This window comes from Caretta caretta, chromosome 1 (assembly GCF_965140235.1).
Source record: "Caretta caretta isolate rCarCar2 chromosome 1, rCarCar1.hap1, whole genome shotgun sequence".
Taxonomy (NCBI): Eukaryota; Metazoa; Chordata; order Testudines; family Cheloniidae; genus Caretta; species Caretta caretta.
The window spans coordinates 154,732,526-154,756,541 of NC_134206.1; the positions used below are offsets into that span (position 1 = coordinate 154,732,526).

At 45.5% G+C, this 24,016-nt stretch overlaps 1 protein-coding gene across 1 annotated transcript; it reads left to right on the forward strand.

Annotated features, from left to right (window-relative positions):
* The first annotated feature begins 14,129 nt into the window (after nucleotides 1-14,129).
* On the forward strand, nucleotides 14,130-22,463 carry NYX (nyctalopin). The gene is made up of 4 exons (XM_048864769.2): nucleotides 14,130-14,350; nucleotides 14,512-14,609; nucleotides 14,802-14,877; nucleotides 18,328-22,463. Exons 3-4 carry the CDS (start codon nucleotides 14,856-14,858, stop codon nucleotides 19,725-19,727), a joined length of 1,422 nt encoding a protein of 473 aa, XP_048720726.1. The 5' UTR covers nucleotides 14,130-14,350; nucleotides 14,512-14,609; nucleotides 14,802-14,855; the 3' UTR covers nucleotides 19,728-22,463.
* Nucleotides 22,464-24,016: the final 1,553 nt, after the last annotated feature.

Below are 24,016 nucleotides of genomic sequence, written 5' to 3' on the forward strand. Positions count from 1 at the left end.
TTTGTTATGTTAATGGCTCCAGCACCCTTACACTCATCAGGCAGTTTCAACATTTCCTTTTTGTTTGTTTGTTCAGTAAACATGTTAATCACTGTACATTCTGCTGATTCACCTGACAGGGCCTTCCTTTCCAATGCCAGATCTATTTCACAGGGACCTAGTTTCTAAACAAGGCCACAGGGATATGTGGCTGTTATTAATCAGCAAAGACACAAATAGCTCTTACTTGCTTTGCAGCTAAATCAAGCATATGGTACATTAACATGCACCTACAGTCTTCATTTCCAGCATATTCACTCATCCTTGGTGCATTCCTAAATGCCTTAGTTTCTGTCACTCAGGAAAAAAAAAAAAAAAAAAAAAGTAGCTGCAATAGAAAGCTCCTGCTTTTGTTGCATGCAGAATGCGGATGCAGCTTATTTAGTACATACCAAAAAAACAAAAGAAAACCCCAACCTAATTAAAAGAACATTATTAAGGTTACAAAGTCAAGCACTCAAAAATTATGTGCATGCATTGTGATGATGGGCCAGATGCTCAGCTGGTGTAAATTGCCATAGCGCTGTTGATGTAAATGGCACCACTCCAGTTTACATCCATCAAAGATCTGGTGCAGATGTTTTAATTACAGGATCATATACTGTTGTTTCCACAGAACCTCTGCCTGGTTAAGTGCACAAGCTGGAGGATATTCAGGGAATGAATCAGGGCTGTGCAATGAAACTAAAAATAAAAGTGTACTGGGCAGTTTTAACATAGAGATGGCTATGATATATTGCAGTTATAAGATGCCAATCTCTGCTGTACCGGGGTGGCAGTGAAACCTCAGTGAAAACAAATGTAAAAGAAAGCCATGGGTACAGCCTGAGGAGATCCCTGCCAGTTTCCCGAGTAACCAGAGAAAAGATATAATAAAAAAAAAAAATCCCAATTTTTACTTTGAACCCAGTGCATTCTGGGACCGGACTCAGGCTGTTTACAGAAATGACCTCTTCTAGATTATGGGACTGAATGATGGGGAATAAAGTGGTTGAAAATTACAGTGAGGTTGGAGGTATAGTTTGGAAAGGATGATAAACTGAATTATTATTGTTAAGAACTGGGACTAGGGAACATCATGGGCTGAGCTGTGGCCTTATTTGACTTTAGAGAATTAAGAGTTGATCTTTCTCTGTGATTCAGCATTGTTGTTACTGCATGTGTGTCAACTAGCAGAATTATATCTGCACACGACCCAGTGCATTCCAAGGGAGAAGAGCTTGATCTGTAACTGGAACTCTGCAAGTCAAACTGACTTTCAGCTATAAGGTGCAGCGTTCCTTGTGGCTAGTGGGTTTTGATAACAAAGCTTATCTGAGCCCTGCCAGGAAAAATGATAAGCTCTGAAATAGGTTACAAATGAGCAGCAGAGAGTTTAATTAATTATGAAATAATTAAAGCTCTGTTCTTTTAGTTTGGCTTCCTTAGCGCCCATCCCAGTTTAAATAGAAGCAGTTTGCTCATTAACTGGGTACAGGTGTGACCACCCCATTCAGCCTCACCTATAATCTGATGCACTTTAGTTCACTTTCAGAGCCACACCCTGTACAAGTGCACAAATTAGTCACTGCCGTGCAGTGCAAATGCTTTTTGTTTGTGGTTTTCCATTCAAGCATATTGCTTTGGGTGTTCTTTGCACTTGTAATGGGAAAGGAAAACAAACCTGTGTCAGAATTGCAATAGGTCAGCTCAGGCTCCCATTTAGCTCAAATGGAACTGACAAACAGGCTTAAATGTAACTGGAATCCAAAGCTGAATAAGACTGTTGTCTGGTTCCAAAAACTAAATCCAAAGGCCTAATGTGGAGGGCAGATTATCCCACATCTACCTACTGTGGGGCCATCTGGTGCTAGCCACTATCAGAGGCTGCATACGGGACTAAATAGACCCTGGTTCTGAGCAAGTATGGTAACGCAAGTCTGCTACTAAACAAGGACAGAAGGAGGGCCTGTTAATTAGGCTGACACACCATTCATGCTTAGGAAACGTCTTTATATAACTTGATATTTCCTGCTCTCCCAGATTTTTTAAATTACATTTTATTGCAGCTCTAATTTTTTTTTTATTTTTTTTTTTGGTCAGGGGTAACATCAAACATGCGGGAAGAGTGACGTATGCAGATCTTAGACTACAGCCTCATGGGAGAGAAACCACCATGATAAGCTACCATTAACTGGCTCTTCCTCTTTTGTTTCCAAAGGAGGAGAAAATAAATCAGCGTGTCAGTGTGGCAGAAGAAAATATCTGGGATTTTCTTTCTGAGAACACAAGCACCACCATTTCAGTAACAGCCTCTACAGAAGCCTATCATTCTCAGATAGTTAATTGAACCAAATCCCATTGGAGTCGGTCACTTTTCCAAATTCTTGACAGTTTAATTTATCCCCTCTAATTACTGTAAGCAATTAGTGCACATTAGAGACTAATTGCTCGCAATTTTCAATTTTGTAATAACCAATAACCACATTTTAAGTCTCTGGTTAAGCTTTATTGGCTTATCTCACTTTTGTACAAATGTAAAAAAACCAACAATACAGCCATGACTGAGGATTTATTTTTGAATGGATAGCAGGGAGTTTAACGCTGCACTTTATGCACCAAGATCAGAATAGAGTGGTGAAGACATGGAGTGGCATTCAGGAGAGCTGGGTTTAGTTCCTGGTTCTGTCACAGACTTCCTGTGTAACCTCAATACCCTCATGCCTTTCAGGGAATGGTGGGAGTTTGGAGTCAAATTCCCATAAATCCCTCGGTTCCTTCCCTATTTTTCATGCCATTTTCGAGCTCACTGCCAGAAACATGGAAGCAGCACAGAGCAGCAATGCTCTCGTTCATTTGAAGGGCAGGGCAGGGCAGGTGAGTCTTTTGTACTGATGAGCCTAGCATTCAGACACAGGGTACCGAGGAGCAGAGGCAGATTACCGATTTGTGGGGCCCCTCTCCACTCCTTCCGCCTGCAGTCTCTTCCCACCCCTGTTCCTGCTAGGGAGATGGGGTTGGGGCGCGGGGGCTTGCCCCGCTCTGCCCTCCTGGCACTCCTGCCAGGGAGCAGGGAAGCCCCCGCACCCGCTACGTGCCAGGAGTGCTGGGTAGGCAGAGCGGGTCGGGGCCCCTGGGCACAGGCCCCATTGGCCCACTGACTTATCTGCCACTGCTGCGGATGAGTGGGCAGTGAATAAAACTGACCAGACAGCTACTGCAGGTATTCACTGACTGGTTGCACATGGTTGTTTTGGGCCTGTGCCCAACCAAGCACCAAGTGGTAGGGCTGGATCATGATGCAAAGCTGAGATGACTAGCAGTGTCTTCAGAGCCCTCAGTGGGAGGGCACGTTCCTCAAGTCTTGTGCTGAGCTCTCCACCCAGCCCTGCAGCACACAGGCACCAGCATGATGAGAATTGCCCTCACGGGTGGTGACTGCCATCTGAAAGCTTGCAACTCCAGTTTGCTATTGCATGGCAGGCAATTAGTCCGGTGTGTTGGGAAATCTCCAGTGAGGGCAGTGTCAGCTCACCCCACTTACCACACACTGGGACAGTCCCAGTTTTCCACAATGGCTTAAAGTGGGCTAAAATCAAACCAGTTTAAACACGCTTGTTGCTAAAGCATAGCTGGTGCTAGTAGTTTTCCTAACTACTGTAGAGAGAGATTTTTCCCTCCAGACCATGCTAACCAAACTGTTCAATAGGAAACCCTGTAACAGATATTGCAACCACATGCATTATCTTTGGGGACCATTGTATTAAATTTATGAATGTTTTTCATAAGACTGTTCTGCCCCATGGGAGAGGGTTACCATAGCTCCTCCAAGAACTAAAAACAGTAGGGGAGAGGTGATTACGATGAGTCACTAAGACTGTAAACAACTCCAGCGATACATCGCCCCTGGTGGTTTGCATCTACTCTTTCAAACTAGGTTTTCCAGAGACCAAAAGACGAAGAAAGAACTTGGGGTAGATAAAGACTGCAGTAGCTAATGGTGTCTAGAAATTTTAGCTGTGTATCCCTTCCTGAGGTGACATATACCCAGGCAATATGAGGATAGACCTGACTGGGCACTCCTGGAGTGGACCACAGAGGGGGAACACAGGAGAGAACTCCCGCCACCTAGACTAAAACATAGTTTATTAATATGGTTATAGCATGGTTTGCAAGGAACCGGACCAGAACCATGCAGCTGATAATGTGGTTTTAATCTGGGTGGCCAGGGCCTTATTGGCCTTCCTGCTGCTAGGCTTGGGACCCAGTCCAGCTCTTATGCAAGAAGATCCACCTTACCTGCCATCAGGTGGAGGTCTTGTTTCTTCTGGGGTTGTTAAATAAAATGGCACAAGCAACTGTTGCTCCTGGACCAATATGGCCTCCCACGTGTGGCAGGAAATGTAAGGTCTTGTCTACACTCAAAAGTTGTACCACTTCAGCTGGACTAGCATAATGAAACCAGTACACCCCCCTTAGTATGGCAGCAGTTTAACCAGTATAAATGGGCTTATGGCAGTATAGCTTATATACCCATATAAAGAAGGGAATAAGCTAGAGCAATATAAAGCATCTTTATAGAAGTATAACTGCACCCACACTGGGGGTTGTATCAATATAACTATTTTAGTTAAAACCATTACACCCCCTAGCTGATATACTTATGCTGCAGTGGTCCCCAAACTTTTCAGGGTTGCACATTCCCCACCCTGCCCCAGCCCTGTACCCCTGTCTGTGTCTCTCCTAGGGGCTGAGCCTGGGAGTGGAACTGCAGCCAGTCCACAGTGGGGGACAGCTGCCAGGCCCACAGCTGGGTGGGCTGGGAACAGAGCTGTGGCCAGGCCGCGGTGGGGGTCGGCAGCTGGGCCCCCAGCAGGTGCGAAGCTGCGCTGAGTCTGGGACGGGGCCAGGTGTGGGGCCGGGGACACACCCAGGGGTGGGGCAGGAGCAGAACTGTGGGTGGGGTGGGGCTGGATGGTGCTTCCTCTCCTCCCCCGAGGGGGGCCTGGCTCAGGCCCACCACGCCCCCCTATGGGGCCTCACCTCACACTTTTGGAACCTCTGTTTATACTGGTACAAAAAACGTGTGTAGACCAGCCCTAAGATGCCCACCTAGGCCTGTTATTTTGTTTGAAGCCTCTGTGGGCATGTCTGCATTACAACGGGGAGTGAGTCTCCCAGCCCAGATAGACAGATTCACACTAGCAGGTCTTGAGCTAGCATGTGAAAAATAGTGCTGCGGATGTTCCAACTTGGGCTCCGAAGCCTAGGGTGTCAGGTGAGCTTGGGAGTTGAAGCTTCTGCTTGAGCTTGACCATCCCCACTGCTACTTTTAGCACGCTAGCTCAAGCTCTGCTAGTGTAAGTCAGTCAATCCAGACAGAGAGACTCAGTCCCAGCTGCAGTGTAAACATGCACAGGGCCTACTGCAGATACCCTCACATTGCTCACACAATCTTTGTCTATGTAAGGAAAAATACCCATTGCTGACAATTGATGTCAGCAATGGGTGTGGGGTGCCGAACACAGTGTAGCTGAGTGTGACCAAAGAAAAACTCTATTCCAGTTTAATCACGTCTTTTTACGCTTCGTGCTGGGCTCTACCATTGCTTCCCCCCTCCCCAGTTAATTTGTCTACAGAAACCAATAAATCCCTTCCGACTGGTCCAAAAAATATGTTAGTTGACCTTTAGGGCGTGCCACTGATGCAGCTATTTGTACAAAGCATTTACTTGGGCGGTGATGCAGTTAAAAAGGGTGATGCAGTTAAAAAGGGTTAAAAAGGGTTTTTAAAATGTGTCAACACTCCTGTGTAAACAAGGTAATTTGTTTTTTAACATATATTAGCTGTTACAGGTCAAACCTAGGTTCCCCTCTCCCCCGCAGAGTTGGTCCCCTATCAGCTAACTGGTGTTAAAAAAAGAAAAATTACCTTGTCTAAAATGTGTTAGCACCCCTGTGTGTAGACAAGGTAATTTTTTTTTAAACACCTTTTTAGCTGATAGGGGACCAACTCTGGGGGGAGAGGGGAACCGGGGAACCTAGGCTGGACCTGTAACAGCTAATATATGTTAAAAAACAAATTACCTTGTCTACACACAGGGGTGTTAACGCATTTTAAAGACACAGCTTTGTACCTAGTGTGGTGGATATCACCTTAGGGTGAGGATTTTATTAAGTTCTTTTGCTGGGTTTTTGGCCAAGTCTCGTAACTGACTTTGGGTCAATTTGTTAATAGCCATTTTGTTAGTAAGCTAAGGCATTTCAGTTTTGTACGTGTGCTCAAGGAAGCATGAGAAGCTCATTTTGTAAATCCCCAAAATAAGTTTAAATACATAATGCTGTAATCTTAAGCTTAGAGTGTTAATTTAGTTGATTGTTAGGTATGATTTGATATGGGAATAGGTTTCTTTTGTTGCTCCCTGCACCTATGGTAGATGACAAAAGTGGCTCTTCATCAGCTATTACTTAAAGATCACTGTTTTATACCAGGAAATTTTTCCAATACACTATTCCTTATTTCATGTTCAATAGCACACAGAGGCGCCAATCAGGATTGGAGCCCCCATGTACTAGGCATTGTACAGACATATGTGAACACACAGCCCCAAATTGGCTTTCAAAGTGCTTTACAGAAGCCTAATGGGATAAGGATGGTATGGTCCCCATTTTCAGGATGGACGAAGGGTGACACCCCGAGGTTAAGGTCTAGTCTACAAATTTAGATCTACCTCGCTCCATTGCTCAGGGCTGTGAGAAAATTTGTACCCTGAGCGCTGTAGTTAGGTTGAACTAACCCCCACGTAGATGCTGCCAGGTTGACATAAGAATTCTTCCATCAGCCTAGCTACCACCTTTTAGAGAGGAGGATTAACTACATCGACAGAACGCCCTCCCTGCCCCCATCTATGTAGGAAGTATCTATACTCCGGCACTACAGTACCATAGCTGTGCCACTGTAGCATAAACATACCTTTAGTATTTGCCCACTGCAAAGGAGCAAGACAATGGCAGTGAAGGGAACAGAGCATACGTCTCCTGATTACACATACAGTGCAGGCCAGCCAGGAGCAGTGAAACTTTCTTAGAAGTGTGTGGGGGCCACCAAACATTTTGTCCCAAACAGAAGGACTCAGAATGTGCAATATGGTGAGTAATTAGGTAAAAAGCAGCTCTGCCTATTACACAGGAATTTAAGAATGTCCCTGAAGACTCCAGAGGGGGCCTGGACAGAGTAACTTTACCCAGCAAGTTGAGTATTGTTTCTAATAAAGCTTTCTTTAATGCTCCAGGAATTGGGGCCCTCAGCTTGTGTACATCTGCCAGGGCCTGCATCCCAAAGGGATGCATGTCCACCAGTGTTGCCTCTTTCTCAGAAAGACTGCAACATTTCCCCCTCCTGAAGATGGAGCCATAGTGCTGAAGCACTGTGGTGCAAGTGGCGAGCATTCTGGGTTGCTTCTTTCCCAGAGTGCTCTCTGCTTTCCTCAAAAGGACAACAGAGAATATTTCAGCCAGGGAACAGCTATTTTAAAAGTATGCCATATAGAGCCTACATAGGGCGACCAGGTGTCCAGTTTTCGACCAGGACACCTGGTTGAAAAGGAATCCTCGCAGCGGGGCTGCCAGGCTCCCTGCTAGCCTCCATACTGCATGGCTCCTGGGAAGCAGCGGCATGTCCCCCCATCTAGCTCCTATGCACAGGGGCAGTTAGGGGGCTCCACACGCTGCCCCTGCCCCAAGCTCCACCCCCACAGCTCCCATGCCAGGAACCACAGACAATGGGAGCCAGGGGCTCCAGCGGATGGGGCAGCATGCAGAGCCACCTGGCCGCGCCTCCACATAGGGACCGGAGCGAGGACATGCCGCTGCTTCCCAGGAGCTGCTTGAGGTAAGCATGGCCCGGAGCCTGTACTCCTGACCCCCTCCCACGTCCCAAACCCTTGCCCCAGCCCTGATCTCCCTCCCCCCCTTCAAACCCCTCGATCCCAGCCCAGAGCATCCTCTTGCACCCAAATCCCTCATCCCCAGCCCCATCCCAGAGCCCACACTCCCAGCCGGAGCACCTGCACCCAACCCCTGCCCCAGCCTGGAGCCCTCTCCCACACTCTGAACCCCTAATTCCTGGCCCCACCCAGAGCCCACACACCCAGCAAGAGCCCTCACACCCTCAGCCCCCTGCCCCCGCCCGGAGTCCCCTTCTGCACCCCAAACTCCAGCCCAGTGAAAGTGAGTGAGGGTGGGTGAGAGTGAGCAATGGAGGGAGGGGGGATGGAGCAAGCAGTGGGTGGGGCCTCAGAGAAGGGGCAGGGCATGGGCAGGACCGCAGAGCAGGGGTGTTTGGTTTTGTGCTATTAGAAAGTTGGCAACCCGAAGACCACATTGGCTGGCTATCAAGTGGTTCTGAGGATGGATAGAGATGGACTTTCCATGCTGATTCTTTTAGATCTGTTGGGTGCCTTTGACACAATGGAGGATAAAGAGGTGTTGGCCAACTTGGAGAGCCTAGGGAAGTAGATGGAGGTGTTATGGAGTGAGCCCATTCCTTTATTTCTCAGACATCCCAGAAGACAGTAACAGCTAATTACTCATTTGCAGGGTGTACCATGGTTCCCTTCCATGACTGTGGATAGCAGGGCTGCTGGGGTAAGGGGTTGCAGTGCTTTCATTATATAGATAAACCCATCTCTATAGGCCAGATCTTCAAGTCCATCATACAGCTTTAAGCCACCTATACACCCTCCCTCAACCATGTTGAGCCAAGCTACACCAGCCCTGATCTCTGGCGTAAAGTAAAACAGCTGCCCGCTGTTCCCCAGGGGCTAGGCTGGCAATCAAGGTTCATTCAAGCAGAAATGCTTTGGCAACATCCCCTTTCTCCAGCCACGCACACTTCTTTGCTGAGGCCACTGGGGGTGTCATGGGCGCCACTATGGTAATTCTGTGCTCCTGTATGATTTCCTTATATAGAAAGAATTATTCCCTGGCCAGCTGAGTCAGGTTTTAGGCAGCTTTGCATCACCAGAGCATTGCAGCTGCCTTAACTGGGCTCAGGGTCTGGCCCTCTATTTCTAGCTCATCTGACATGGCCAGTGCAGGAAATACAGCCAGTCGAAATGTTTTCTGACTAGTTACTTTCAATTTTACATTGATACAAAAACAATAAACTAAAGCTTGCCCAGTATCCAGCAGAGGCTGAGGCCTGAGTGAGAATTAGCACGTGGAGACTCGTTCCGAATAAGACTGAGGTGGGGCTTTGAAGCTGGGGGAGACGACACAAAGAAATGCCAGAGATGAGATCAGTTTCCTTGACTGGGGTTGGCTGAGTAACTTGTTACTCACATGAGGCCTGGTGTGTTCTCCAGCTGCTTCTGCATGTCCTGTTAGCAGCAGCTGCTAAGAGTCTGTTTGATCCATGTGATTTTCTTTTGGGGGCTACCCAGGCCTTCTCCTCTTGGAGGTTAGATTAGTTGTGTGCACCGCAGAGGGCTACACCTGAAATCTATTTGGAAATTGCAACTGAATGCAGTTGCTTCTTGTACCAAGGGGCATTTCAAATTGGGAGCCTATTATCCCTATGCGCCATGCCCTGCATTGGCTACAAATTGATTTCCAGGTGAAGTTTAAGGTGAGTTTGGCCTAAATGATTTGGGTCCTGACAACCTTGTGATACCAGGTCAGCTGTAATCAGTTGAGATGCCAAGCTAACAGCCAATGGCTTTTAAATGGGAAGGGCTTGGTGTGACATATCTCCTCCCCGCCTCCCTTCATCTGACAGATTTGGTGACCTTCAAAGAAAGCTGCAGGCCTCACCTATTTTCCCAGATTTTCCGGGGGGGGAACTGGGTTAGGTGCTAAATTGGGGTTTGGAATGCAGAGCAATTTGGAGTGTATTTGTGGTGCATATGGCAGTACATAATGCCCTGCGTAGGTCATTTCCTAGGTTTAAATAAATACTTTAATAGCCCAACATGCCAAATAAACTTCACACATGCATTTTTGAAACATCCCCTTCAGGTTTGTAAAAACATTTGCCCGAGGCTGCAGCCGCCATCTGTTCTGCTCATTTGAAATTTTGCAGTCTCCTAGCGAGAGCTCTCAAAAAGTGTCTCTCAACCCAAATTGCATACCAGCCTCTGTACAGCGGCTCTATTATCCAGATAAATTCAGGTGTGGACCCAGGCCATGATGCACTGAACCACATCCAGGAGCCCAGGTGAGGGTTAGCAAGATGGCTGTGTTATATTTCCTTTGAACAGCACACCGCAGGGGTTATATGCACGCTGCACAGCGACAAGTCAAATGAAGTTTACAAAAATACCTCTATGGGTACCTCTGTCTAATAGGAACTAAGTCAAAATATATCAGCTCCAGCTGCTGACAGGAAGGGCTATGAAATGAAACACGTTGCAAGTTGGCAGCAAGAGGCTTAGGCCTCATTTACACTTAAAAATTAGATCGACCTAGCTACGTTGCTCAGGGCTGTGAAAAAATTCCAAGCCTTGCGTGCCGTAGTTAGGTTGACCTATCCTCGGTGTGGATGCGGCTAGACTGATGGAAGAATTCTTCCTTCCACATAGTGACCGCTTCTTGGAGAGGCAGATTAACTACATCTATGGGAAAAAACCCTTCTGTCAACATAGGAAGCATAAACATTACAGTGCTACATAGGCACAGTTCCAGTGCAGTAACTGTAGTGCTGTAATATAGACAGACGGTTAAATAATCTTAGTGCACAGTTGCATGGTCTCTATATACCACAAACCTTAGGAATGTATTACCTGTAAAGGGACAAGGTGGGTGAGGTAATAGCTTTATGGACCAACTTCTACACTGCTATAGCTACACTGCATACAATGCTTGTAAAGGCAGCAGGCCAAATTCTGCTCTCAGAAGCCTGAATGTAAAATTTAAACCGACTCAAGTCAGTGGAGTTACTCTGCATTTTCACTGCTTTAACAGAGAACAGAATTTGGCTGGAGGTGTCTTAGGGTATTAAGTTCCATTAAAATAATTCCATTATTTTCAAAGGTAGGTTTAAAAGAAATTGAAAGAGGTTTTTAACTGCAGTAATTAGTGCTGTCAAGTGACAACTTAAAATCCATTCAGCCTCTACTGACAGACATAATGATATGCAAAGAAACCCATAACTGTCATGGGACTCATTGCTAATCAAAACACCCACACAAGAAAGAGCCATATTTAGAAGCAATCTCGATGTGGATATTGGTGGGGGTTGTGCTGGAAGTATCACTTCCCCACCGCCAGCTTTTGAGCAATATCAATGGTTACCTCACCAGTGCAGCACTGAAGGAGTTAAACTGATTCTCTAGATTCTTTCCAGGAGGATCACAAATACTGAAGTAAACAGATTTTTGTGCAATAGAGAAACCAGGCCAAATTCTGACCTCAGCTGCATCCAGGCATCAGACTTCAGTGGAGTTTCAGGAGGCAAACAAGGCAGTAGGCTGATTCCTGGCAAAGGGCCCCGGTGGCCAAAAATACACTCACACAGCACAGCAATAATTTGTGTAACACTAAGCACAGTTTCAGCTCAACAGCAGCCACAATGGACGTTCCCACACTTACTCTAGCCGTATTGCCAACCCCAAACATTACTAAATCATGAGTCAGACCCCTCCCCCGCCAAATCACAGGATTGCCTTAAAAATCATGAGCTTATAAAAATACAATTTTTAATTGCCTTCTGGTTTTGAACCTTTAGAGTTCACATTTTCCAGCTTTTCTGTTCTTTGCAGCCATGAGTGCTAGGCCCTTTCACTATATATATAAAATACACATTTGAGAGTCTCACATATTCACATGATTCCAGGAGCTGGGACAACCAGAAAACCCCCAAATATCACAAGAGTTGGCAACGTGCTATGTGAACCACAAAACTACAGCAATTTGTCCACAGAGCTTGATGTTCACAAATAGGCAGCCTGACTCAGTAACATCACAGCTAGCTCCAGGCAGAGAAAGGTGGCCTGGTCATTTGGGAGCTGCTCACTTACAGTCAGTCCAGTGCACTCCAAAGGAATGTACTAAGCCATATGTGTTGTAATAGAGTCAGACGGGCTTCTCAGTGTGAACTAACAACTTTGTGCTCAGTAAACCATCTACACAATGTGTTTACTCTGAAGCCTAATGCCCCATTAGAGGTTAACTATTTCACTGCTGATTATTTTGGTAGGCACATGAAGCTCCAATGCTTACCTACTGCGGTTGGACCCTGGGGTGGATATTGGGAATATACCCTACCAGTTTAAAGAATAACCTACTGTTGTCAGTACTGGTACTTCCTGTGCCAACCTCTCTCCCCCTGACGCTCAGTGCCTGAGCTGACTGAATTACTCACCCCCCTGTCTAAGAAAATGCAGGGAGGGGAAAGAAACTGGTGGCTGTCTACCCTATCCCTTCTAGAGGAAAAAGGAAGTGGGGCCAAACTGTTTGTCACCTGAGTGCCTCCTCTAGAAGTGTATTACCAGCACTCCCGATTTCACTCAAATTTTAGCCCTGAGTCACAGGCCTCACTGAGTTGCCTTTGTCTGGGGGACCTGGAGCCGCTCTTTCAGCTTTTCTGCAGAACTCAGAACCTGCCTGTCCTCCTCCTCCCAGCTCTCACTGCCCCTCTCCCTGTTCCCTTATCCTGTACCTCCTTGCAGCACCTGCAGCACACAGGGAACAGCAGCAAGTGAGAGAGGCCGCAGGCCCCACCAGCAACAGCAGTGGGCACTGCCACCATGGGCTCCGGGGCTGGAGCACCCACGGGGAAAACCCACCGGCAGCCAAGCTCCTCTCTCTGCCCCCCCACCCCACCTCACCTCTGCCTCCTCCCGAGTGCACCGTATCCCCGCCTACCCCCCAGCACTTGAGGCTGCAAAACAGCTGTTTCACAGCGTAACAAGCTTCGGGAGGAAGGGAGAGGAGGGGGGAGGAGAGGGAACGTGGCACACTCAGGGGAGGAGGTGGGGAAGAGGCAGGGCCGGGGCGGATTTGGGGAAGGGGTTGGAATGAGGGTGGGGCAGGGGCAGGAGCGGGGTCGAGCACCCACCGGCGTTAGCAGAAGTCAGTGCCTAGGGCTGCTACGAAAGGAGGAGGGTGCAGGGAAGTCATAGTATCTGGAGGAGAGAGCAAACACAAAGGGAGGGTTTGGGGTAGAGACAGGAAGGAAGTACAGTGCAGTGTGCAAGGACCTGAGACAGATTGGAGATATGGCGGGGCAGGAGGGGTGGGCACACAAAGGAGAAAGAGGTGGGGAAGGTAGGCCAGGATCTCAGTGTAAGGAGGGGTGAGGAGATGCCAACTGAAGATACCAGGGGACATGCTGGCTTTGCTCCCAAACTCAGATTAACTGGCTCTAGCTGCAGTTCATTTACTGAAAGAGTGAAATTAATTCACCGGAAAAGAAGGCAAAGGGTTTTTCCACCACCCCTCAGGCATTGTTAGTGAGTGATCCCAGCCTCTCTCATTTAATTCTAACACACCCTAAAGAAACCATTATTATTCTGTCAAAAGAGGCTTTAAATATTGCCTCACGTCCTGCATGCAACAGTATTGCCATGTACAGATCCTGTCCTGACAATTCCACACACAAACATCAGCCTGGCAAGCAGAACATACTCTTAGACAGAATGGGTGTTTTCTCTCAAGAGTAATATATACTGTGCATCTCCCCCGGTCCTCTTTCCCTCTCCTCCAGGTTTCATTGCAGGCTGTGTATCAGTGCAAAAGATACATGACGCTTGAATCTGATTCTCATTCATGCCCATGTAATTTAGAGACAACTTCCATTCAGGTCAGTAGAATTGTACCTTTGAACAAACGATGGGAAATCAGAATTGGGCCTGTGGTTTGGACTGGAGCATATCCCTGAGTTTGGGAGGCTTTTAAGCTGAGGGTGCTGTGTTGGTCTGGTTAGTTCAGCCATCGTTATTTCGATTAGCTGAAATCATAAGCCTGTGCTTGCCCAAAAATATAATTACATTCCCCTCCCCCCCCTCCCCCCGTTTTGTAATGGCTTTGTTTTAGATTCCTAGTAATGCTATGTTGATGGCAGAGAGCCAGTTCTAGGCTGATTTTTTTGTGGAGTGGTGGTGGTGGGGGGAGAATGCAGCAGATTGGTTTGTCAGCAATCCCTGTTTTGCTTTGGAGTTTTAAAGGACAGAAACGTTCTTCCAGCTCCGCTAATCCTCCTCTGATACAGAGGATTTTCCTGCCATTAAATGATAGCTTTGGAGGGGAAAAAATGCCAACTCTTCAGAGATGGACCAGTAGAACTAATGGCCAGGTCCAGAGAAGGATGGCGGATGCGGCCATTGCTCCATTAGGTAAGTGATGTAACCATGAATAAATGAGTTATTTTATTAAGGGTTCGTTGTGGCAGTTCATTGCTGGTTCAATAATGCTGCTGTGAAAAAGCATCTGTAGATCTGATTACGTGATCAGTCTCTAGCAGCCTAATGATTTTTCCTTATTCCCATCCATCTAGGCACATTTCAGTGGTTCACCTCATGTTAAAGATTTGGGCAAGCCCTTGCTGAAAAGCCCTGTGAAGAATAGTACAAAACCAAAGTGTGCACTGAAAAGGTCAGTGACAAAAATAAATAAAAGGAAGAAATCAATACGATGGTCTGAAGCTTAGGGGAGAGAGTTGGTTTAGAAAAACCTTTCCCTGTGGATTTCAATCTTCCTTTCTAGACACAGACTTTATAATGGGATGATGATATGTGTAAATGATAATGGACTGAAATGATCTCCGTTCCTTCCATCTACTTTTAGATCCCAGAAGTTTACTTGCCAGACCTGAAATGCCACAAGTGAATAATCAAGGTGATGTTTGTCATCATTTTAAATGGTGAGCAGTATTTTTATTTTGTGAAAGCCAATAGTAGTTTCTAGGATTAGACCAATCACTTTGAATGTTTTTGGCTAACTATATCATTTCAAACGTTGTCTCCTTGTGCTGCTGAAAACCCAATGCAGATAACTTATAGGTCTTCTCATTCATTTGTGCAAATATTAAAGTTATTTAAAATAATGTTGCAGTTAAATTGAATTGAGAAAAAAAATTCTCCCCTCCTCCACCCCCCACTTCTCAATCTCAATCACAGAACCAGTTTGGTGATATTCTGAAACTGACAATATTTTTTCATTCTTTTATATTACACATATTTAATTCAACCAATATTACCACAGATTCTCTGTCTGAGCTGACAGGAGATAAAAGTTCCAGCCAGTATAGCTGCTTGAACTGTACCAGACGTAGCCCAAGGAGCAAATGTGTTTTTTTGGGGAAAAAAAAAGTTTTGAACAAACAGAGTTTTCCTGTTTCCAGCTGAGATTTAAACACATTCATCATTTTTAAAATGATTTGCATAATAACAGCATAAATGTGTCAGTGCTTTGAATACAGATCTGCTGTCAAAAGAGATTAGAAATGGGATCAAGGTGCAAATTCAGATTGGCAACTAGGTTTGAATTTTGCACCCTCTCAGAATTTGGTGGTGTTCAGGTGAAGGATGTTAGCAGGATGCTTAACTGTAAAAAATAAGGGAAAAAATACTGCAAATCTTCTGATAGTGAGGGGTTCTGCGCTTTTTTTTTTGGTGGGGGGGAGGAGAGTTGTTGCTTGGAGGACATTGTCTTCTAAGGCTGGATTGTCCCCAATAATGGATTCAATATTTTATGCAGACTAGAGAGATTTATTTGTAAATAGACAACCTATTGTGTTGTGAAAATCTGCTAGCGGTAGATCCACATTCAGCAGACCAACAAAAAAACTGCTTGTTATTAGAATCTCATCAGACTAGGAAGTGACTTGGCTTGACCTGAACTCAGATGTTTTCTTCAGAAAGTCAAGGGATTAGAGAGCAAACTGGGAGTCAGGAGACCCGGGGTCTGTACTGAACTTGGCCACTGACTCATTGCATGATTTTGGGCATGTCACTTAGTCTCTCTTGGTCTCAGTTTACATCTTTGTAATGGAAATAATTAATTTAAAATGGCTGCTGTGTAACCGTGACTGAAATCTGTAAATCCTCCACCAACCTTTACGATGACTTGCAAAGGAAAGTTTTCACTAGGTTTGGGCTTTTTTTCCTCTTCATAATTTACAAAGAGTCTGAAAAGTGTTTTTTTAAACAATATTATGCTTATTTTTTACCTTGGAATTATCAGGAAAGTCAAATCAGGTCATCTCTTGTTTTGCCGGAGGAGCTATAATGGAAGGGATTTGATTGCTGAATTAGGAAAGGACTTCCTTTATCAAAAATGTTAATTAGTTATTGCAGTTAAATGCGTGTTAAGAAAAACAAAACAAAAAAGAATTTTAACAGTCTGAATAAAATTCCTCCCCCCTTTCAATTATTCTATGTTCATTGACTTGATTCTTGTAGTGTCACCGTTTTGCTAGTTCTCCAGTTCCCACATAGCCTCCAGGGTAATTTCTAAAGTAAAAAACAATCAGAATTTTTTTTGGTGGGGATGCACCCTGCTCCCATGTTCGGGCTTTCTTTATACAACATAAGGGCTCCAATCCTCCAGAGACTCATATGGTCAGACCCCAATGCCTTCATGGAATCCCATTGATTTTAAAGGGTTCTGTCAGGCAGTTTGCTTTGCAGGATTGGGGCCCGAAGAAGGATTTAAAAAAGGCACAAACCCAATTTTAAAAAATTTCTGCACAGGTCACCTTGAAAAGGGACAGAAATGCTCAGAACACCCAGAAAAGCTTCAAACAACAATTTGATTTGTATAGGAAAGCCAAAGAGTCTAGTTATATAGAAGATGGAGAGCTGCTGAAACTTAATCTTTTATAGCAAAATCACCACAAACAAGTGGTTGATCTTCCAAACCACCACACAAGAAGAGCAGGCAAAGGCAGCAATCACTGCACCATTAGTCCCCGAGGAGAGCAAATCTGGCCAGGCACCATTTAGTCTTGCAGCTTGCCTTTGAGGAATGGGCAGTCTCACCAGTGAATGCCCCTTCTGCTACTCAAGGGCCCAGCGTGAAACTCGTGAGGCTGGCAGTCCTGTGAGAGAGTTGGCTAGCAATGAGGAGGACACCTGGTTATTTTTTTTAAAAAGTAGCAGTGATATGAGAGCTGATAAACTGCAACAGAAAAATCACTCAGCAGGTGACACCCTGCCAATGACAATGTCAAGAGCTTGCGGATGCTCTGTTTCATTCCAGTTGAACAGGAGGTGGGACACACCTTGGGAGAGCAAGTACAAAATGAAATGTTTTCAGTTCTCTCCCTGAAGACTGTATTTCTCAGTCTTCCAGCTGTGTAGGCTTTCCCTTCACACACAGCCTCATCTGTCCCTGCTTACACTGCCTCCGGTTCCTGCTCCTCTTGTTTGAGTGGAACCAGGGAGTTTTCACCTTCCTCATCACTGTACATCCTTTTGCTTGATCCTAACTACACAGCCAGAACGCCATGGCAGCCATACACTTGCAAGGCAGCCAGGGTGCTAGGAAATAGTAACCAATGGGTAGAGCAAAGCAAGCACAATACCGGAGGCTCAGAGCATCACCTTTAATATGGAATGTCTAGTCTGAGGAAAAATGTGTTTCAAAGATATTCCTGAACCTGCCTTTCCCTCATGTTTTTCCATCAAATCCATTGCAGGAATGGCTTTTTAAATACTACACTTTACTTTTAACTGCTGATAGCTCTCCTTATATTAAAGCTCCTACCCAGGTCACTAGTGGAATAAATTTCAAAATGAATGGACTTATCCCAGGAAAAAGAGGCAAAACCTATGGACATTGCAATGCCTCAGACAACTAACCACTCCTCCTGCTAGCTGGCAAACCTGCTTGCAGTTCTTCCAAACAAACAAGCCAATCCCCCGCCCAGCTGAAAGACCTGCCAACCCCCAAAGCATCCCAGGCTCAGTCCCAGTGGGAGTACCTAGACATTAATTATGGTGATACTGAGAAAGACGTGACAGAAGGTGGAAACATTCCTAAAAGAATTTAGTAGGAAATAAATTCAACAGGATTATATAGGAACCGACAGAATTTGAGAGAGATTAAATCCATTATAGAATTCCACAGGAGGCCCTAGGGCAAAATAACCCTTCTTGAGTAAATTCTGTAGGATTCTTCCATGAGAGTTCCTGGTTCTCCTTTAGTGAAACTGTATTTAATGGGTCATTATTAGCGGTCTGGCTAGATCTGAGGCATAAATTAGTCTTTTGGTCATAATTAACATTTATTAACTGCTCCTGTTTCTCTCTCTCCTCTTCCCCCCAACCCCCTGTTATCTGTGTGGCAATTGTACTGCTCCCACCACCAGTCATTCTGTGTATCCCTCACATCCATGCTGTGTGGGCCTGCGTACGTTCCTGCCCTGCCAACTGCGTGTGCACCCAGGAGCGGAGCTGTTCCGTCCTGTGTGACCGTGCCGGCCTTCTGCAGATCCCCAGCGACTTCCCCTGTGAAGCCTCCTCTATCAACCTGGATAAAAACAGTATTAAATTCGTCTCAGAGAGGGCCTTTGGGACCCTGCCTTCCCTCAAATCTCTCTCACTCCAGCACAACAACATCTCCTTCATCACTCCCGGGGCTTTCAAAGGGCTTCCCAGGTTGACTGAGCTTAAAATGGCTCACAACGAATACATCCGCTACCTGCACACTCGCACTTTCACTGCCCTCAGAAGGCTTGTCAGACTAGACCTTGCTGACTGCAACCTTTTCAACATCCCAGACAGGATTTTCATAGAGCTCCCTGCCCTTCAGGAGCTCTTCTGTTTCCAGAACAATTTCCGAAGGATCCCTGGAGCCATACGAGGCATGGAGAATTTGACCCATGTTTACTTGGAGCGAAACAAGATAGAAGCTGTAGCCTATAATTCTCTGCAAGGCCTCACCAGGCTGAAGTATCTTAACCTCCAAGACAACAGAATAAATGTCATTCATGACCAAGCCTTTCAAGATTGTCAGAAAATGGAGTATCTCTATCTGAATGACAACTTGCTTAGTGACCTCCCAGAAAACTCCTTTGATGGGCTGAGATACCTGAAAATGCTCAATCTTGGTGGGAATTTTCTCAGGAATGTGTCCAACACCTGGTTCCGGAACCTGGTTCAACTGGAGGTTCTGTACTTGGACCGAAATAGGGTCAACTACATTGAAGAAGGGGCTTTTGAAAACCTAACCAGCCTGGTCTCTTTGCATTTGAACAGTAACAACCTAACTACCCTGCCTTTTTCCGTCTTCCAGCCAGTCTATTTCCTGGGAAGGCTCTATCTTTTCCGGAACCCCTGGGAGTGTGACTGCAGGCTTGAATGGCTGAAGGAGTGGATGGAGAATTACAGACTTGTCAGGGATATTCCTTGTGTCTCCCCCTCCTCAGTAGCTGGTATTGACTTGGCGGATGTGCTATTTGACAGATCACCTGAAGGTTACTGTCTTGACCCAGTGGAGTTAAACGTCACGTCCTACAGCCCAACCCCGACTGAAGAGCCTCACTCTACCACAGAGAGCAAGTTCAGCAGCCTTATCTCCAAACTTCTGCTCCAGGAGGGCCTTCCCGAGGGGATGGCAAACACCTCTGAAATATTAACCAACACCACCCTGTTGGACAGGCTAGGTGATGAGGTTTCTTCAGGGGTGGGGGAATATGCTATCTCCTGCTCTTTCCACCTCCTGGCACTCATTACAGCTCAAGCAGTGATGGTTCTGCAGAGTAAATAACCCAAGGGCTGCCTCAAGCACGTTGCTATTTAAGAACTGAGTTTCTGTAGAATGTAGTCATTAGAGAGGAGCTGATGCTGCAGAGTTCAGATGCTGATCTGACTCCAAATTTCCCAGCAATACAGCGGGTGTTTGGGTCCAGGAGTTTGATTTGGGCCCATCTTTGGAAGTAACTAATCTCCTGGAGGCAGGGATTTTATCTTTTTTGTGTTTGTAAAACCCCATGTACTTTGACAGAACATTATGAGATAGCAGCAATAATAAGGAGTTTGAGCCAACTATTGTCTCTGGGACCGCAGCTTTCCCCCGCTAGATGTGAACTGAAAGGGCACCTTACTGAAGACAGCACTGCAGCATATATTCATTTAGGGTCAATCCTGATTCCCTGGAAGTCTCTGGAAAAACTCCCACTGATTTTCATGGGTGCAGGGATTGAACTCTAAACTGCGAGCCTCACCCATAGATCCTGAGACACATAAGGAACCTGATCATCTGCTTATGGTGTTTTATGCTGATATAACTCCATTGACTTCAGTGGAGTTACTTCTGATTTACACCAAGGTGGGAGGAGAATCAGATCTATTCTATTCAACATGCACACCTGCTGCACTACACAGTGTGCACAATGCCAAGAGGAAGGGGGGAAAGTGAGCAGGTCGGTAGCCCTGTGCTAAGGTCTGTGGCTTATCAGTCACATTGGAAATTGCATTTGGGAAGAGCAAGCCATTTTGACTGGGCCTACATTTTTCTCATTCTCCCACCGCTGCTCTAATATAGTGTTTCTCCATGACCGGTCTGTGGACCGGGTGCCAGTCCCTGTGATCGCCCTGACGCAGTTTAGGAAGGCAGCAGGCCGGTTCCTGGTACCCAAAAGGTTGAGAGACACTGCTCTAGCACCTGTACAGCCTCAGTGGTGCTCAGAAGAGTGAGCGCGCTCATGTAGAGAGGGCAGCAATGCTTTTTCCAACTTGTCGTCTAACCCTCCTTAGAGCAGATTTAGATGACACGGTGGCAAAACCACCAGTGGCCTGTCTATATTAGCCCTCCCACCTAATACCAGTGGAGCTGTGCTGGTGATAGACCAACAGTGGGGGCACCTGAAGAAATATGGCTCTAAAGCAGGCTTCTCTGACCTGGTAATTTCTTTGGGGCCTGTATGTGGGTATACAAACACAAACCAACCCCGCACTCTCTGGGGAGGACAAAACTAAAAGGAAAATAGACAAGAGACTGGGGAATAAATGGCTGAATGATGGTGGGTAATACAGGATTTCACCACACAAAAACTAATTTTAGCAGTTTCCCTGTGCTTAAATCTGTGACTGGCTATTGCCGGGAAGAATTGGGGAAACAGAGTTTTAAAAAGGGCTTAAAAATATGACTGATTCTGCATGTAAGTCACACAGGCCAACCACAATAGCTTCCACTAGGCCATTATTTAACAACTCTTTAGTGGTTGTGTCCTCAAGGAATGTGACCATTCCGAGTTAAACAGGTCCACTCCTCGTTTCTGCCGAGCCCCTCACAACTGAAAAGAGGCAGCAATGGATGTGGTAATTAGGCCACAACTTTATTCACTTAAAATATCTGGCAGTAAATTGTACAGCGCAGGTCACCATCCTTTCCTTAATCATTTCAAAATAATCTCCCACCCAGTCCCAGTGCTGGACCCTGCCGCCATCTCCTTGTATAAGGTAAAAGAGGACTCAAAGAAGTGGGGTTGGTTCCCTGCTGTTCCAGACACAGGAGCCCAGTACTGTCCTTCCTCAGCTCCCTTAAAGAGAGCTAGAAAAAAGTGTGTGTGGGGGGGAAGGGGACGGGGGGAGTCAGCTCTCTGCTGTACCAGAAAAGGGAACTCCAACCCCTTCCTCAGAATCCTTAAGGGATGCTTTCTTTCAGATCTTTTTTCTGTCCGTTTTAGTGGGTGACTGGACCCTTCCATAATGCGTATGCATACTGGACACCTGCCACAAGTTTTACCTATTAAAGGGTGATATTATGACTTAACCCCCCTACCCCACTGTACTGGGTCCCAGATCTGCTGTGGGAAAGGTGAAAAAAACCACCCTGCCTTGGCCACACTGGCAGTGAGGGAAAGATTCCTGCCCAGCCCCCAGTGAAAAAACGGGACTAGCATTATTTGGGGGGGAGGGATAGCTCAGTGATTTGAGCATTGGCCTGCTAAACCCAGTGTTGTAAATTCAATCCTTGAGGGGGCCATTTAGGGATGTGGGGCAAAAATTGGGGATTGGTCCTGCTTTGAGCAGGGGGTTGGACTAGATGACCTCCTGAGGTCCCTTCAAACCCTGATATTCTATGATTCTATTCTATGCCCACAAGAAGGTCATGAGGAAACCCAGTCCTCTTGCAAGTTTCATGGGAGATGGGAGAAATCATGGCCATTTAGCTTATGCAAAATGACTGTTCAGCTTATGAACTTCCAGCCCAGTTGGTTTTTAAAAGCAGAAGTATCCTCCTCCTCAGTAAAGTGTACCAGCCAAAACAGGGGTCTCTCGGGGCTTAATGATAACCTCTATTGGGCTCTGGTATTATTTACCCCACCTTTTCAAAGAAAAACAACTGCATGACAATTAACAGCCAGCAATTTCTGGAGTGGTAAATATTCCCAAATTAAATCATGTTAGTGGAGGTAAACTCCTGATCTGTCTGTAGTTATATTCAATTTTTTTCCCAGTGAGGATGCCAGATGGTTTCATAAATGCCAGTTTGACCTGTTTGGTGCATTAAATTCAATGACTTTGGCTTTCCAGGCTATTTATGAATGCATTAATCTTCTTAAATGCTAAATTCATCTGTGGATTATAAATGGTTGTTTTTCAAAACCGTACCAGCCAAATGCTGTAGACTAAGTTGAAGATTTCTTTAGAGGAGCATTATTTCACCCCATCACTGAAGGTTTATCAATAGAAATTTGACACAAGTTGCTAGTGCACTGGGCACAGGGGTTATTTTTCATTTCCTACAGATAGATATTTGTTGTATGAACGGAATATTTTTATCTTCTGCTCCAAGATACACAAAAACTGAAGGGCATCTTATTGTGCAATTGTTACAGGGAAGCAGAATGTAGATTTCAAGTTAACTCTTGCTTCAAAGGTCTTTCTTTTTAATTCCGAAGAGGCAGGTTAAGCTCTGAATCTGAATCAACTCAAAGTTTATGATTCAGCTGTGACATTTGAGAAATGTGTGTCCCCCTTCCCAGCTCTGACACCACAGAGCCTTACACCTGTGTCCCTGTTCCCATTCCTGCCCTTAGCCAAACATGATTCCAATTTCCCCACTCCCATTCCCTGTTCCCATTTCCCCCACCCACACACTTCCTGATTGACTGCAGACTATATAGTAAAACTTGAGTTCTGCTTAGCTATACTAACCAATCATTTTCCTGAAATTTAACTAATCAATCCTAACATATTGTAACATGGATTATGTAACCAACTATATCCCACCACCTTAATTAGTTTACACCCAGCAAAATTAATTATACAGCAGATAGGAACAATCACAGAACCAGTCAGAGATTATACAGACAAACAATAGCAAAAAGGGGAACTATAATGACAAAACAATACAGAAGCAAGGATTTCACATCCCAGCTATTGATAAGTGAGTTCTTGCCAGACAGGATGCTATCAAACTAAGTTTCCTTTTACATTTTCTAGGCACTTCCCTTTCTCTGGAGGCCATAGGCATCATCAGGACAGGATTGTATTCCTAACAGCCCAACAGCACCTTCTTTCAATGTGACTAGTTTGGAATGTGAGGATGTGACCGGTCGCTTCCCAGCTTATGGCTGCCTCTGCTGCTTAGCCAAAGGCCTTAGCCTAAGAACAGGGCCTCAGACCGTCATAGTAAGAGAAGGCCCTTACACTGGCAGACAGTGATTTTGATTCTCTCTTTCTTTTATACCTCTATAACTTGCTAAGTGATAAGAATACACCTAAATTCTCAGAGTACAGGCCTTTACAGACAGGCCTGAATATCTATATATTCAGTGTTATATATAACAGTGACTCCTCCCCAGTAAAGAAGAAGTCTGGAAAACAAAGGGTTATGTTTCATTAACCAATAGTTGCAATTGAAAGCCTGGAAGGAGATTTCAGTGCACCGTGGGAATTTTAAAGCATGTGTTGGGCTATACATGTCCTGTCTATTTGTTTACCTTTCACCAAGCTTCTTTCTAAGACCCTATGTTCTTAACATACAGAGTATTACACTGAGGCATCTAGTAACAGTAAAACTGTTTTTAAATAACTTCTGTTGAGTAG